Here is an 18329-nt window from a genome sequence, read left to right on the forward strand (position 1 = left end):
CTGTTTAGACTGGAAATTAAATAAACGAAGTTTGGTCTTTTGCACAGTACTGCATATGAACTATGTTGTACCCTCAATGAGGTTTAAGGATGAAAAACATGTTTGCTAACAAGATATTCCAGACGAAAAGTGACCTTTTCCAGAAATCAGAGTGAAAACAGTGATATGATCAGATCAGTTATCCATGTATTTGTTATGTACAGCACTTATATCCCCTCTTAGGTTTTGCCTTGCCAGCCATCATATTTGACTCAGTCCTCAGTGTTTGCTGCTGTTAATGTAGAGCCTATGAGGGGCACAGAGCAAATGTAGGTCATGTGCCAAACCCCAAGCAGATCCCAAACTACATATCATTCACTAAAGAGGATTTACTGTGTAGCATTTCGGAGAAATTTCTTTTATGGTCATAGAAAAAAGCCAAAGGTATAAAAATAACTGCATTATTTTTACCCATTAAAGGAGTTATTTACCTCCAGTGCTTTTCATACAGCTAACCAAAGATATTTCAACATATCCAATCACTTCAGTTGGTCACGTTGTTGACGTTAAAGTCCTAGCGAAGATGACACTACAGATCATAATGTCTCCAAGTTATGGAGGCCATATTCAGGTAAAGGCGAATCCCACTGATCTTTGGAATTTTCTGCATAATTAAATGGTTGAGATGTAAACAGAGTGATTCAGAGTGGTTTGGTGTGAAACACTCTGTTTCAGAGAAATGTACAGAGTCAGAATTGTTCACAGTGGTGGTGACAGGAACCAGCCATCTGAAGAGTTTTGACGCATGCAGGCTCAGTGCCCAAGGAAAACGTATTTGATTTACGTCTATTTTACCACCATAAACAGGACTCTTCCTTGCCATAATTAATGCAAGCAGTCAGCCACCAGGCCACAAGGGGACCTTACGAGTATGTATGCATGTATGTATGTATATTTATTTGATATAAATTGTATCAATTATGAAATTAGTGGCGAAATGTAGACAATTAATTTGTAATTCCTTATGACCAACTATAGCATATTATTCAGTAACTACAAGGATTTCAATTCAAACTAGCTGGGCTGCTTTTAGGTTATAGAAGTGTGGAATAAAACTTTGGGGCCTACTGATGGGCTTTGGCCGTTTAAGGGGTTAATCATTTCCCCCATGTACGTCATTATTTCTTTTGTTTGTTTTTTGGTTAAACAGCTTTCAACATTCCCTATAAACACTCGTGTAGGTTCATGCTAAATAAAGAAAGTGGATGGTAAATAAAGAAAAGAGAAGAAAGGAAGAAAATTATGTTGAAATGTTGAAAAATTGGTGACAGTCCCCTTTGAATGATCTTATGTAGGTAGTATTTTAATAGCGTTCAAAGAATGTGACCACATATGTTTTGATAACTCGGTGAGGAGTTGTCTAACCAGGTGTACGAGTAGTATAGCATTCTGAGTGCAGACCTGGTGTATTACTAGCAGAGCCGTCACACCTTTTTATTGCTACAGAACGAATGCTCTGCGGTTTATTGGTGATTCCTCAAATCGAATTCCGTCGTGTTAAGCGTAAAAAGACATGAAACCATGAATTCTGTTCAAACGTTTTATTTTTATATGCAAAATTCCTTCTGAGGCAGTTCAGGAAAAGAAAATGTTAAACTATAAATAAAAAAGACAGTTTGATAGTTAACAGTTATGCTCTTACATAGAGCTGTCATTTCTTCAGTTTGTGAATGTAACCATCACATGGAATAATCAGTATAACAATCATATGTTATATGTATGTATATGTGTGTGTAATTGTACATCTTGAGTGAGAGTTAACCAGCTTACTGCAAAGACATTTTCCAGCTTCATACTTTAAAGGAGTGTAATCTTTGTATGATCAGTTAATATTTAATCAATCTGTGGTGAAATTACCCTAAAAAAGTTTTACCCTCCAATGTGTGCATACATTTTTCTTCATTAATAACACTTATTCTTACTATAACTCTGCAAATGCTAGTCCATCAAAGCCATATGAGTGCATTCACATGTCCCAGCAAACATCTTCACATCTCATGTCCATCTTCTCTTTCCCAGCAAGAAGAAAGAGAATGAAGTGTCCTTTGTTTTTGGTGCTACCTCAGACATATGCTCTGCTGGTGGCGGCAGATCGTGGCTGGGAGTACTTGTAGACGGGTTTTTCCTCTTGGGGTGGGCAAGAAGTGCAGAGCAAAGCTCCACCGAGGATCAGGAGCGCAGCAGCGCCAAAGCCGATATAGAGCGAAGCCCCCAGCTCCCTCTTTTGAGCGCTGGTGAGGACTGGATTGTAGAAGTCCTGGACGATGGTGTTGGTGGACCAGCAGACGGGGATGAGGCACAGGACACCAGCAATAATGAAGGTGATACCACTGGCGATGGCCACTTTGACCTTGCTGATTTCGTTGTCCACAAAGTTGGTGCACTTCCCTCCAGCAATTCCCAGAATGATCCCAAACAGAGCCACCACAATGGAGATGACCACCAGCGCCCGGGCCGCCTGAAGGTCTTGGGGCAGCGCCAGCAGGGAGTCATAGATTTTGCACTGCATCTGCCCCGTACTCTGCATGACGCAGTTCATCCACAGGCCTTCCCAGATGATCTGCGCCGTCACGATGTTTGCCCCGATGAAGGCCGTCACCTTCCACATGGGGAGCCCACAAATGATGATGGTCCCCAGGAAACCAATAAGAGCCAGGGCAAAGCCCAGCATCTGGCGACACATGGATACCATTTTGCTTCTGTTCTGCTCAGAAAGGACCTTCTGCTCGTCTGCGGATCTGCTGCAGTGGCTAAAAACTGACAAATGCCCTCTGGAGAACAGCAAGTTATAGGTCCGTCTGGAAGGGTGGAGCTGAGGTGACAATGGCTGGTCTAGAAACCAGTTTGCAAGTTTGGTTTCAGGCCTGACAGGATTCCTCAGCAACAGTTTCGGCAAGATGTACATCAAAAACAAAGGCATTTGAAAGTAAACAGGCCAGATTAGCTGGAGTGAATACCCAAAAGCCCCTTTCAGACGGAAGGGAGAGGCTGAGACGTAATCATAGGGAAACGAGCCAGCATTTTCATTTTACTCTACAAAAAACAACACGATACATTTATATAAATCTAAGTTTCTCTTTCAAGTTTTCTGCACCATTTTTATGATGTTAACAAACTCCAAGGAGCCATTATACAGATTTACACTGTAGTTACATTTTAATAACTTTATAGTAGTAGTAAAATAAAAAACTTTAATAACTTATAGTAGAAACTGACCAGTAAGTAAGTAAGCAATATTTTACACAGTACTCTGTATTTACTCTATTTAGGCTGTTTTATTAACGTATTTATTGATTTTTACATAACAACACCAGATTTATGCCGTGTAAACATTTCATGAGGAAATAGACCAGTAGAAAAAAAAATACTCCAAAATTCTTTTGGAATCAAATCTTTACATTAATATGTAATAATGTCTTTTTCTTCCCCTATGACGTCATCATTTTGTTTTGTTTCAACAACAACGGCATCTGAGCCTAATCACTCATGATGTTTCCGCACACATAAATAGTTAAGATGTAAATAAAGCGAGAACTGTTCACAGTGGTGGTGATAGGAACCAGACGACCACGTCTAAAAGCTCCCCCACAGAAAATTCATATACACATACTTATACATACATACACACTGCCTGATGCTTTCAGCTTAAAACTTTTAGATTGAGTTCACAGCAGGGGTGGGGGGGGGGGGGGTGGGGGGGGGGGGGTGGGGGGCTGGGGTACGTGCAGGGCATTGTGAGGCAAAAGATTCCCCAAGGAAAACCTTTTTTCACTATTCTACCCTCATCAACATCACTTATAGAAACTCGTTCTTGAAACTCTTGAAACTTTTGGATGACAACCACTTTACGTCAAACCACATTGCAAGTGAACTGGGCAGAATTATTGGGTAAAAAAATGTCATTGGACTGAAAAATAACTGAAGAAAACATGCACACAAAATTATAATGCAAAATGTTCTTTATTGACAAATGATGCCCCCAGTCTGGGAGAGAACACCTTTTCCACCAAAAGCATTTTTTACAGCTAGCAACAATGAAAATGAGCACAATAACATCAGAGCACAAACCTACATATGAATCAGCCTTTTAATCTGTTTAATGTGCTTAAATTTACAAACAAACACTCTGCAGGCCTTCGCAGCCTGACCATCAGGAAAATGAACTTCATAAAAGCTACTAAACAACTGTACAAACGTTATCAGGTTGGAACATTGTTTACAGCAACAAGAATCCATGTAATGTCTGTGGCTTATCGATATTGTCCTGGTACGGCTGAGTACGTTGGAGCCGCATATGGCTTGTTGGGAACATAAGTTCCAGTCCCTGTATACACAACGCTGGGCGCATATGTTTTGACCGGCATGTAGGGTCCCGCTGGCCCCATCATAGGCCCTTGGTAGGGATACATGTTTGGATTATTTGGGTACATGTCTTCTCTTGGTGGACAAGAGGTACACAAGATGATCCCTCCAATAAGAAGAATGACTGCGGTGCCCCAGCCGATGTATACGCAGCCTCCTATCTCCCTCTTCTGTGTGGTCGGTATGAGAGGATTCTGGTAATCGGAGATGGTGACGGCTGCTGACCAGCTTACAGGGATTACACAGACCACAGCGGCCACGATGCAGAGGATACCTCCCAGGATGACCAGTTTTGCCATGGAGGACTCGTTCTTCAGGCAGCTGCTGCATCGGCCACCGATGAACGTCAAGAGCACCCCGATGAAGCTGATCAGTATGGAGATGACAGTGAGTGCGCGGGCGGCTTGCAGGTCCTGGGTCAGGGTCATGATGGAGGACTGTAGCTTGCACTGCATCTGGCCCGTGCTCTGCATCACGCAGTTCATCCACAGGCCGTCCCAGATGATCTGGCCTGTCACGATGTTGGCGCCAATGTAGTTGGTCACGCGCCACATGGGGATGCCACAGGTGAGGCACGTGCCCACAAAACCGATGAAGCAGAGGGTCTGACCCGCCACCTCCTTGGCGATCCTACCCATCCCGAAGCCGTCTGAGACCGAGAGCTGCTGCGACTGAGGCTCCTCGCTCTGTCACGTCTGAGCGACAAGCAGGAAGTGCTGGCCTGTTAGAGGAGGACTTTCACGGGAGAAGCCAGTTCTTCCAGACCAGCCAGATTCTGCAAGTTCCTCGTAGAGACTGTCAGCATATGTCTGAATAAAAACACACTCACACCCCCCCCCCCCCCCCCCCACCCCCAGTCTGCTTTGACTAAGGCAAATACTACTGCATATGCAAACAGTTGCCACCACTGCTAGCATTAGCATATCAACTATTTAGCAGCATTTGAAAACAGCAGCTGCCCACTACCTTGGTGGTAAAAGTGGTCCAAGATTGTTTCACATTACAAAATAGCTTGGTCATGCTTAATTTGAAGGCATAGTGGTTTCATAACACATGTATAAACATTGAAGCAGGTATTTGTAATGCAATACTTGAGCATATAAACAAGTCATGTCAGGTCACATGTTTTATGATTTGTTACTGTTGAGTACTGTTGGTCACTTCTAGCCTTCATAACTTCAGAACAGTTTAAGGTACAAACATGATCCACATATCAGGACGTTCAGCAGACCCCCCCTAACTAGCAAGCATGATGTCATCGAGTTGTGACGTCAGCATCAGAGAGTAATTTTTGTCAGAAATTCACCCAAGGCAGCAAGGCAGAAAACCAACACTGAATGCCTGTGACCTTCGATCTCTCAGGCGGCACTGCATTAAAAACTGATCATTCTGTAACTGGATATTCCCACATGGGCTCAGGAACACTTCGGAAAACCACTGTCAGTGAACACAGTTCGTCGCTCCATCTACAAGTGCAGGTTAAAACTCTGCCATGCAAAGCGAAGCCACATATCAACACCACCCAGAAACACCGCCGGCTTCTCTGGGCCGAGCTCATCTGAGATGGACTGACGCAGAGTGGAAAAGTGTCCTGTGGTCTGACGCGTCCACATTTCACACTGTTTCTGGAAATCATGGACGTCGTGTCCTCCGGGCCAAAGAGGAAAAGGACTGTCTGGATTGTTTTCAGCGCAAAGTTCAAAAGCCAGCATCTCTGATGGTGTGGGGGGTGTTAGTGCCCATGGCAGGGGTAACCTGCACATCTGTGAAGGCCCCATTAATGCTGAAAGGTACATACAGGTTTTGGAGCAACATCTGCTGCCATCCAAGCAGCGTCTTTTTCAGGGACGTCCTGCTTATTTCAGCAAGACGACGCCAAGCCACATTCTGCACGTGTTACAACAGCGTGGCTTCGTAGTAAAAGAGTGCGGGTACTAGACTGGCCTGCCTGCAGTCCAGACCGTCTCCCATTGAAAATGTGTGGCGCATTATGAAGCACAAAATACGACAGTGGAGCCCCCCGGACTGCTGAGCAGCTGAAGCTGGACATCAAGCAGGAATGGGAAAGAATTCCACCTACAAAGCTTCAACAATCAGTGTCCTCAGTTCCCAAACGCTTATTGAGTGTTAAAGGAAAGGTGATGTAACACAGTGGTAAACACCCCCTGTCCCAACTTCTATGGAACATGTTGCAGGCATCAAATTCAAAATTAGTGAATATTTGCAAAAAACAATAAAGTTTATCCATTTGAACATTAAATATCGTGTCTTTGTAGTGTATTCAATTGAATATAGGTTGAAAAGGATTTGCAAATCATTGTATTCTGTTTTTATTTGTTTTACACAACGTCCCAACTTCATTGGAATTGGGGTTGTACATCTCTGCCTTTAACCTCATATTATAAACAAAGGGCTTTCAGTTTACATTGATGCTGAGTATTAAAAGTATCTGATATTAAATATGCAGCTCAGTTTGTAATTAAAAATGAAGCCTGTCTTGCTGTGAACCAGAGTTTTTGAACTGAGCCTGAAACCAAGAGGACAGGAAACCAATAAAAACACGTCCACCTTAAGCTGTTTATTTTTACTCATAATAACCAACAGAATGAATCGCCATCAAAATGACTGCACTTTCAGCTCAGAGACACTCCAGACTGACCATTTCTGAAAAGGTTTCTGAGGTGCAACTTGTTTTCAAGACCTCTATAATTAAAAAGATACAAAATTTAGCAGGCGCTGGGTAAATTTTTGATCAGAAATGACCCAATATTTTAGGTTTCTAAGGGTTAAGAAGAAATTTCTTCTTAAACACCCACTTACGCAGTTTTGACGAAGATTCTGCCATTCTGCCATTCTCTTCTCTGGGATTTGTTCTTAGGTAAGAACAGAATCTACACACACTCAGACGTACGCTTTTTCTTAGGACCTTCATTCAAGAACACATTTAAGAACAAACTTAGGAAGATATTGAAGTATGAGGCCCATAAGGGGCCCTCATACGCTTCAAAGCAGTGTTGTAAGTGGGACAAATGTTTGCTTTAGTTTAAGGCCTCTCATGTCAATACAGTGCCACTTATATCATTCCATTTTGTGATTAGTGGCATAAACAGTCCATAAGTACTCAATTACTGCTTTATAAATACATAATTCAGTGCTTATGCCTGGGTTTCCTGTGAAGGCAGCCTTACACAGTATTTGCTTCTCTTCTCACTAGTATATTATATGAAACATGTTATAGAAGTATAGTACTGCTGTGGTGACAAAACCTCATATCTCCATTTTTGACGCTTTTCAGTTTTTAACATGCTTTGAAAAAAACCTGTTATCCTTTACATTGTCTGTAAATTTCATGATGAATCGACCAAAATAAACGGTCCAAAATGACTTGTAAAGACGTCTGGTTCCATTGACTTACATTAAAAGTAAAGTGAGTTTTTTCCATCTCCTGTAAAGTCACCACTTTGGATATACAAGGTTTCTTCCGACAACAGCGAAAAAGTATTTATGCTTCATTTCTGCAGTGAAAAATGAAGTTGGAAGTTGTAAACACTGCCAACCGGCAGCCATACAGATCACAAAGCATGTTGTGGATGGAGACGCAACAAAACATTGTTCTCAAATAGCCGTACAGGAAAGGAATAACTCAGGGGTCATGTCACCTAACAAAGTCCTAGTAAGTCGTCACAGGGACATTTTTGGTGATGTGTTTGTGATCAGAAGATTACAGCGATACTGAAACTAAAGTAAGACTATTGCAGGTGATTGCGCAACAGAAATGAGTCATTAGGTGAACATTCATGGTAGGAGATATGAATCCAGTCTAAACACAGTGGGTGCCTGGTAGTCGAGAGTGATTCCTGGACCTCTACAGTGAAGAGTTAAAGTAGCAAATCTATTAATATGAGTATTTTGGTAACACTTTCTATGAATGTCACCTTTGTAAGCATCTATAAACACATTCATAACATGTTACAATGCCTTCATAAGGCATTATAAACATGGCTATAAATGTTTATAAAAATGCATTACATGTTATAATCATGCTTATTATGCCTTATGAATTGTTAACATAGAGAGCATTATAAGTACTGTTCATAACAAATTATAAGAGCTCATAAGTTGTATTTGTCCGTCTAAGTAAAGTGAAGCGTGCTGGACTAAAGCCTCCTCCAGTGTTAAGAGAGGCTTCAAGTTGAAGTATTTACTGAAGGATTTACTGAAACACTAAAACACAATAAAGCTCATTACAGGCTTCAAATGTCAGAGTTTAAACTAGAGGTGCCATCAGTGTTTTACCCAATGTGGGAAAGTCAATGTACACCACTGTTAATGTTCACCACTGTTAATGTTCACCACTGTTAATGTTCACCACTGTTAATGTGCACCACTGTTAATGTTCACCACTGTTAATGTTCACCACTGTTAATGTTCACCACCGTTAGCTTGGTATTTGTCTTTACTTTATGCTCTCCAAGCTGGGACTGACTTCTTTGGCACTGACAGTATTACATGTTATCAGCACTACTTAAAATGCATTATATTAACAATTCATAAAGTATAATAAACATGGTTATAAAGTATAATCCAGTGTAATCCAGTGCATTTTTTAGCAATGTTTATAATCATGTTTATAATGCTTATGAAGGCATTATAACATGCTATAAATGTGCTTATAGATGCTTACAAATGTGACATTCACAAAAAAGTGTCACCAGTATTTTGTTATTAATGTAATACAATAGTGTAATTTTATCAGTGGATTAATTCTGAAATATTTCTTTCTGGTTCTGTCCTTTCATTGAGATACTGAAGATAATGAGGTTCTGCAGGAGTTCACAAACGACACAGATACTTGTGATGCTGTTCTTAATGGCTGCACAACAACATTTGCATAGTTGGTATCAGGTTAATAAAACAACTTATTGCCTCCAAACGGCCTTTTGAGAGCTGTCATTGGCTCACAGTTCAGATTCTTCAGTTACATTGAAAATCTCCAAACTAAACAATGAAATAAAACAATAAACAAATAAAATAAACAAATAAACAAACAAAAAAATTCTACCAATTTTTGCTCTTCTATCAACTGTATTCAGTGAAACAAAACTTTTAATATGTCTGGTTCTTGACAGAGAATGTGTTGTATTTGGTTCTATGTACCTTAAATATTTATAATTATATATGTTCTGATCTATTTAAACCCAATATGTTAATAGAGATAGTAATCAGCTAAAATATACATAAAACATAATTTATAGAGTTTGTTCCATTGGCGAGTGTCTGTCCTGAACCCTAACCCCTAAACTTACAGTTGGGAAAGAAATACTTAAACAATTTATTGCATTTTTAAAATATTTAAAATATTTTTTTCCTATTAAAGTCACATTGAACGATTTACATTTATCATTAGTTGAATAAAAACTGCTGTCCCATGTTTTCAATTCATTACCAACACAAAAAGAGTTTTAGTCTGTAGGTGGAACCCTATTTTAGCCACGCCCCTGCATTGTAGAGCAGAAAGTGTGCTCACTGCCCCCTAGTGAGTGTGTGTGTGTGTGTGTGTTCACTAGTGTGTATGTGGTGTTTCATTGCATAGATGGGTTAAATGCGGAGGTGAAATTTCCCCGTTGTGGGACTAAAAAGCCAGAATCGGCCCAAAACTGTGACTATTGTGACTATCTGGCTAAACCATCACTGAAGCATAAACCAGGCATACACTGTGCAATATTAGAAATATTTTTCTTTGGTGAAACCTCACACTGTACATTTGAATCACCCAAAGCCTGCAATTTATTTGCTGTACGAAAACACTCTCTACAGTCTCTACAGCCAGCTCTGCTTACAATAAAGCTGTTTCATTCAAAATAATGCTGTCCTAATCAAAAGCCTGGCTGAATCTCAAAAGGCTCCCTGTTCCCTAGATACCACGCCACATATTAAAATACCTGCTACTGCACCTATAAAGTGCATCACATGTCTAATAAATAGCCTTCTGAGATTCAGCCATGTGTGCACAGTCCCATGCTGGACAAACAGGACACTGGAGCACTGGAGCAAACAAGAGCAGGCGGTCTACAGACAGACAAACTCTACGAAGACAAAACATCACCGTATTTATTTACACATCACAAGTCAACTCCGTCAAACGGAGCAAAGCCGCCACGCATGGATGCAAACAGCAAATCAAGCACTGCAGTCTGTACTTGCTATGCCTGAATTAGGTCTAAATATTGGTGTTGCAATACTGTAAGCAATGGTGCAACAGTTGTCTTTGGCCAATAAGGCGCTTTTCTTAGGCACAGCATGTCGTCTTGAGAACTGAATCCACACCTTCGTCAGAGTTTATTTACAGTCACGCTCTCACAACAAACACAGAAACCAGAATCTCAAGATAAGGTCAGCCTACCGCCCAGAGTGACCGACGTGAGAAAGGAAAGCCATCAGCAAAGAAATCTTTGAAGAAATGCTTCAGCAAAATGATGAATTTTACAAAATACATTTTTTTTTCTTTACTGGCACAGATCAGCCTTGCAAAGCTACACGATAGAGACAGTTTACATACAAGTCTATATATAGGTCATTCATTCAGAACACAAACAGTCAGCATCGCAGTGTTTATACACATTTATTGTCAGTCGGGATACAAAAGTAAGGAGAAGGACAGTTTTTCAGGCGTTCATTTCTGTTTTAGTGATATTTTAGTATGTACTATTATTTGAATGTTTGGAATCAATAATTAACTAATATAAAATCAATTTTCCTATAAAAGCTTAACACAGAGAATGAAATGATAAGTAATAAATCAGTATATCAGTACAAATAGTCAGTATGCCTTTTATGTATTTCATTAAATGTGACGATTAAATCTCAAGGCTAATAACCTCATACATAAACATTAACACTTTGTCATTAATAGCCTGAAATATTTCGCTGTTCAATACTTGAAGTACTGAAGAAAACATCAAACATGCAATTTGATATCTAGTTTATGAATGTAAATCTAGTCATTACTGTATATTCACTTACAGACACTCTTAAAATGATAGTTCTTCCAGGGTTCTTTAGTAGAGAAAGACTGCATGATTAATAGGTTCTTTGCATGGAGAAAGGGTTCTTCAGATCGATGGGGAAGGTGCTGTAGATGGTTCTATGCAGCACCAAATGGTTCTATTGTTACAATGTCAAGCTTGCAATAATAGAAGAACCCTTTTTGATGCTCTACAGAACCTTTTTTCTTGACCCTTGAACAACCGTCTTTTTTAAGAGTGTGGATTATTATTATGAATAATCTATATAGCACCAGTGGTTCTTCTGTTATTATGATGTTGAGCTTGAAACAACAGAAGAACCCTTTTTTTGCTGCTGTATAGAACCATAATTTTTAAGACTGTAGATTATCCATGTGAAAAGTGCCTTTTCAGCGATAGTGTACCAAACCTCCTGGTTCTTTAAATGGAGGACTTTACATTTCTATACCATTGCTGTCATGGCAAAATGTTTTATCTCCATAACAGTAACTTTACAACGTTTTGAGACTTTTCGAGACATTCTCGAAAACATTCTCAACTGTGAAAGGAAGATGGTGCAAAATATTTTTTATCAATACATTTTAGAGCATTTCTATTCCTCCATTTGTCATAAAATTTGAGCATAGTGAAAATATGGCCTTTTCAAATTCTGTTAAAAAAATAGAAAACAACAAAAATGGAGATACATGGTTTTGTTCTGACAGACTATTATTAAAAGCTATATGGTCATTTTTCCTTAATCTGTTGAATTCCAAGACTTTTTGTATAATAATGCTAATTGTTCAGCTGGTCCACCAGTGGGCCCTGGACATTTAAAGGATTATATCCTAAATTGGAGTCAATTTAACACATTTTGCCCCATTATATGACAGAACCACTAGTTTGGGATGGGCTCATTACATGAACAGTGAATCCTGCCATCATGCATTTGAGCCAGTATTATATAAAAGTCACACAGAAGTCTGATTCGTGATATAAGAGTGAGGCACCTGTTGTTTTTTCGCTTCCATTCACAGGGCAGGCAGTCAAGTTCTTGAGGAACCCCTGGCAGATGTCACTTCTCATTTAGCATGTTGCTACTACTGGAACAAAACGTCGTATCTCCATTTTTGCTGTGTTTCATTTTTTGACATAATTTGAAAATTCCTGTAGCTCATTATACTGTATGTAAATTTCATGATAAATGGACCAAAAGAAACGGGCCAAAATGACTCTGAAAAAATGTCTGGTTCCATTGACTTTCATTGAAAGTAGAGTAGGTTTTTTTCCTTCTCCTATAAACTTACCATTTTGGAGATGCAAAGTTTTGATCCGACAACAGTGATAGGGAGATGCACTTGGAGTGCTTTAATCAACTGCTGAAAAAAGATAATTGACATACGGCATTTTCATGCACTTCTCCAGTAGTTGGTCTAATTAGTCATCCCAGTTTTGAGGTTTCAGCCAAGCTAAACAACATGAATTATAGATTTACAGTGATTTGGATTTTCCATGTTGAACATAGAAAGTCAGTGAACTAATATGGATGTTCCAGTCTCTCAGACGTATTCCCTAGAAGTGACGGTAGATCTGACAGGTGAGAATTTGGGGTTGTAGATGCGCTGCTGCTCCTTTGGAGGACAATTCCAGCACAGAAGTCCTCCACCCATCATCAACAGACCAGCAGACGCCCAGCCAATGTAGAGAGATGTCCCCAGCTCCCTCCGCTGCGCCTCGGACATCATGGGGTTGTAGAAGTCTGAGATGATGGTATGAGCTGACCACGAGACAGGGATCAGACACAGCAAGCCGGCGATTACGAACAGGACTCCAGCTGTGATGCACGCCATGGCTTTGCTGCGCACGTCCTCAATACAGTTGGTGCACTTGCCTCCAGCCATGGACATCACAATCCCAAAGATGCCAGCCAAGATAGAGATGATGATCATGGCCCTGGCGGCCTGCAGGTCTGAGCTGAGGGCCAGCATGGAGTCATAGACCTTGCACTGCATCTGCCCAGTACTCTGGACAACGCAGCTCATCCAGATTCCCTCCCAGATGATCTGCGCAGTCACAATGTTGGGGCCGACAAAGGCCGTGACTCTCCATTGAGGCAGACCGCAGCTGACGATGGACCCCAGCCAGCCCAGCAAGGCCGCAACAATGCCGATGAGCTGAATTCCTTGAGACGCCATGTTCTTTTCACTTTCTACAACCCAGCACAGCAAAGAGAATGCATGAAGAACCTCCTTCAGATAGCAAAAGATGTGCACTCAGCAGGTCTTCGGTATTTATAGCTTGCATCGTCTTGCATCGTCTTGCATCGTCTTGCTCGATTGCTGCTACCCGATACTGGAACCCACATGGTTCTGAAGGAGTATGTGTACAACACAAACACAGCCCGGATGACCTCAGAGAGCGCTGACAAAGAAAAAGTCAAAATCTCAAGGTCAGCTGACTTACAGGCACATGATTTCATTTCTGGATCTATTTCCAAAGTGTGGAATCATTACTGGTGGAAGCTGCTGGTGTCCTCAGAACAGTGGACGGACTACCCCAAAAGAGTCCTCCACATCACCGAGTGTGTTTGGGCTTACTTGGATGGTGAGAAGTTGAAAATGCTAAACCAACTTCCAACTTCTAAGACTGAACTTTGGAGGTGTGGAAAAATATCCCTTCAAATCTTCTCAAAAAACTGTACGCAAGACTCAAGAAAATTCATGGTACCATGTAAAAGTTTAAACTCACCATTTTCAATAATGCAAAACTGAATTTGGTTTAAAATGATTTTAATATGATCATATTATTCGATAGCTGTCAAACAATTTATAGTAAGCTTTAAAAATAACTTTAAATGGTGAACAGAGCTGTCAGTGATTCCATAATAACTGAGAAAGCGATATAGCATTGCAAACGGACTTACAATGCAATGAATATTCAGAAGGCCTCATATTTGAAAAGAGGCTTTTTCTACCAATATACACCGTTTGGACCAGCATTTTTACCTTTGTCACAGTGGTACAGCCATAGAGCTGCTACTACTTCATATTGAGAGGAGCCAGTTGAGGTGGTTCAGGCATCTGATTAGGATGCCCTCAAGCCGCCTCCTGTTTAAGGTTTACCAGGCACGGCTGGCTGGGACGAAACTCTGAGGTCATCCCAGGACTTGCTGGGTGGATTATACTTCCAAGTTGGCCTGGCAATGGCTCTGGATTCCCCAGAATGAGCTGGAAGTTGCAGGAGAAGTTGCTTTTCCTATTGCAACTGTGACCCTATCTGGATCAAGTGGGTTGAGAAGAGGAAGATGTTGGTTGTAAATTTGTTCTCCCCGAAGTCTACTTTAACTTCACACCTTAACTTCAAGGCTTTTAATAGTTAGTGTGTACTGCAGTAACAGCTTCTCCTCTTCTGTCAAGGCCTTCCACTATACGCCTATAAAAGAGGGCTCTTTATGGGTTCTTTAGTAAAGACAATGGTTCTGTATAGAACCATAAACACTCAAAGAAGGCTTTGCATGATTAAAAGGTACTTTGTTTTTTAAAAGGGTTTGCCAGATGGAGAATGTGTTGCATGTGGTTCTATACAGCACCAAAAAGGGTTCTGCTATTGCTACAATACAAACTTTTAACAATTGAAGTAGCCTTTTTGGTGATATATGGAACCATTTTCAAAAATGTTCCATATAGAACCATCTGTAGCACTTTCTCCATCAATCTGAAGAATGCTTTCATGGTGCTAAGTATCATTTAAATTTTTTTTTTTATTGCTTTTTTACAGGTCTTACAACACAAATACAAAGAAAGAAAAAAAAAAATTAAAAATTACAACAATTACAAAGTACAGCCTTATAATCGTGAATCAATATGCAAATAAAATAATATGAAAGGAAAATAGAGAAATGAAAACAGTGAAACATAAATGTAAAATAAATAAATAAATAAATAAAGGGGGGGGGGCTTGGGACTATTGCATGTTCAAGAGGGGGGAGTACCAAAGTCCTCCGCAGGAAGCTGCGGCTGCGGGAGGGACCTGAAAAAGGAGATGAAAGGTGACCAGCACCTATAAAAGTTGTCCACTGAACCCCTCAAACTAAACTTGATCTTCTCGAGGCGCAAAAAGAAAACAACATCTTTTAGCCAGAGGGAATGAGAGGGAGGAGAGCGAGACTTCCAGCTTATAAGAATTCTCCGCCTTGCCAATAACAGAGCAAAAGCTATTGATTCTAATTCTCGAGAATTCAACCGAGTACTGCCGATGTAAATACTAAAAATAGCTAATAGAGGGCTCAGATGTTTATTAAAGACTGTTGAAAGTGTAGAGTATCCAAAATCCCAGAATCTCCCCAGTTTGCGGCAAGACCAAAACATATGAGAGAGGGTGGCCGGGTCCTCGTCGCAGCGGGGACAGGTTGGCTTAACCTCCGGATAGATTTGTGCTAATTTAGCATTGCATAGATGAGCTCTATGAATGCTAAGTATCATTTAATTGTGCTGTGGGTTCTTTGAGGGTTCATGGTTCTATATAGAACCACGTCTTAACTTAGGAAGCCGTGAAGAAAAAAAACAAAACTCTGAAAGCAAGGCTTGTTACAGAAAAAGAAAAAAATAAACTGTGAAAGAAAACACTAAAATCAGATATTTCATCAGGGCATCTTAGAGGTCTGCTACTCGACCTGTGCCTGATGGGCCTACCTGATGGGTACCTGGAGTACCGTGTCTATAAGAACCTGTGAACACATACATAACGTGTTCTGTACAAGGTGTCATAAACATGGCTATAAATATTTATAAAAATGTATTACAGTTTATTGCCCTACATATTATATTTTATAAATTGTTAATTGTTATAAGTAGTGTTAATAATGCTACACGAGCTTGTAAGTTGTATTTGTCAGCTGTAATTAAAGTGAGGCATGTTTTATACTAAAGACTCCTCCAGTATTAAGAGTGAAGCTTCAAGCTGAATGATTTAACACTAAAACATACAGAGTAAAGCACGTCACGAGCTCCAAATGTCAGATTTTAAACTAGTGCTGCCATCAGTAATATTTCACCCAATGTTGGGAAAGTTCATGTACACCACCACTGAGCCATTTTTTTAGTGTGATTAATCTTAAAAGTATTTCTAACCATGTTTGTAATACTTTATGAAAGCATTATAACATGTTATGAAAGCGTTTATAGATGCTTAGTGACAGGGTATTCGTGGAAAATGTTACTGGATTCTTAACAGTGTGATATCAACCCATCAAGACCCATCAATAGAATATTCAAGAACACGTTAGAAAACCATTAGAAACCAAAAGAGACATTCGGCAGCTCCACTGCTCCACAGCCCAATACTGGGGGGCTTCATACCCCTCGAGGTGACCTCACGTTTGTATCAAAAAACTGGTTTAACCGACAAGACAGTTTGAGATAATGAGTTTATGAGAACAGATCTTCCAAAACAATTCATGTTTTCAGTATTTATGTTTGCGGGCTGGTTTCAGAGAGCAGCCTGAGGCGGCTGTGGGGTAATTCCAGACTGAAAGTATGACTCAGAGCTTGCCTTCGCTCGAACGTCAGCAGCAGAGGGCAGTAGTGATTCGATCAGGGTGTCGATGAGTAGAAAACCAGTGCATAGACACACCTAAAGCACCACTGGGCTTTATTTCCATGTGCCTGGGTTTAGGGCCACCCACCATTTCAGTACATGAGTGTGTTTTTTTTTAAACAGTTGAAGGAACAAGAACCAAAAGTCCTACAATGGGTGTAAAAACTCATGTCAGCACGCAGAATTTGCAGCTGTTTAAACAACTTTTGGGCCAAAAGTGCTTTTAACAATAGTCAACAGAAAAAAGGAAACTGTCAGGTCATTATTTAGGCAAAAGCTGCTTTTCACACCAACAAAGATACTTTGAATGTTGAAGATCAAAGCTGCATAGCACATTGTCTCTTAACAAGAACAACAACAAAAAAAGTAAAAATCAAATTTCCTAAGAAAACGAGGTGTTCCCAAACTTTTGAAGGGCGATGTTCAGCACCTGTGCAAGATTGGAATCATTGTTTTCAATAGTATAACCGGTTTTGTTGGAGGTAGATAGTAAAGTGATTGTATTGTGATGCTGCTGTTCTACGGCTGTAATTTTGTGCTATGTCAGTGATTGACGGTGCTGCAGATAATTCCACACTAACTGAGAAAGATGAATGAAAGTTAATATCTAGAATATGCCATGTAAGAAAAGCAGTGACCAAATCTTGCTGATGGAGAATTTTTTTATTTATAGAAATTTCATGACAAGAAATGACTATAAATAGGTATGGTTTATTATTTAATAGCATTTACAATTTTTTTTAAAACTTGTTCCCAAATGATCAGGGCATATATCTGGAACCAACCTAAATTTGGCATTTTTGAGCAAATTTTGGTCCACAACTTCCATTTATTCGCTGAGTTTAACGTATTGAAAAAAGTAAAACATAATATGTGCCATAACTTTTGCACAGGACACATTTTATGCTTAATTATGTTAACTTTATGTATTTATGTTAAATGAATTTACAGTAATTGTGCATGAAAATGTACACACACACACACACACACACATATGTATCTAAAAACCTTGTATCTCCTTTTTTTGCCATTTTTTTCAGTTTTTGGCATAATTTGAAAATGCTTGTTGCCCTTTACATTGTTTGTAAATTTCATGATGAATGGACCAAAATGAATTATCCAAAACTGTATTTGTTGCATCTCTAAGTCTAAGAAAGTTATATACATATAACAAGTTCTCATACCAAAAACAGATGGTTTTCTACTAGAAGAAACATAAGTGTATCCGGCTGACTTCTTAAGAAGCTGCATAAGAGAACACCAAGCGTACATAAAGCCACATCAAAGCAAAGGGAAGCTAATTTATGAAAGAACCCCAAAAAACACTAA

General features: G+C 39.9%; 3 protein-coding genes across 3 annotated transcripts; all 3 read right to left on the reverse strand.

Moving 5' to 3' along the window:
- Positions 1 to 1565: 1565 nt before the first annotated feature.
- On the reverse strand, positions 1566 to 2785 carry LOC108424091 (claudin-4-like). The gene has a single exon (XM_017691881.1). It carries the CDS (start codon positions 2729 to 2731, stop codon positions 2102 to 2104), a length of 630 nt encoding a protein of 209 aa, XP_017547370.1. The 5' UTR covers positions 2732 to 2785; the 3' UTR covers positions 1566 to 2101.
- A 1195-nt stretch (positions 2786 to 3980) lies between these two features.
- On the reverse strand, positions 3981 to 5137 carry cldnf (claudin f). The gene has a single exon (XM_017691768.2). The coding sequence runs from the start codon at positions 5037 to 5039 to the stop codon at positions 4290 to 4292; it is 750 nt and encodes a 249-aa protein (XP_017547257.2). The 5' UTR covers positions 5040 to 5137; the 3' UTR covers positions 3981 to 4289.
- Positions 5138 to 12679: 7542 nt separating this feature from the next.
- On the reverse strand, positions 12680 to 13654 carry LOC108424027 (claudin-4-like). The gene has a single exon (XM_017691769.2). The coding sequence runs from the start codon at positions 13598 to 13600 to the stop codon at positions 12965 to 12967; it is 636 nt and encodes a 211-aa protein (XP_017547258.1). The 5' UTR covers positions 13601 to 13654; the 3' UTR covers positions 12680 to 12964.
- Positions 13655 to 18329: the final 4675 nt, after the last annotated feature.

Source organism: Pygocentrus nattereri, chromosome 19 (genome assembly GCF_015220715.1).
Source record: "Pygocentrus nattereri isolate fPygNat1 chromosome 19, fPygNat1.pri, whole genome shotgun sequence".
NCBI lineage: Eukaryota > Metazoa > Chordata > Actinopteri > Characiformes > Serrasalmidae > Pygocentrus > Pygocentrus nattereri.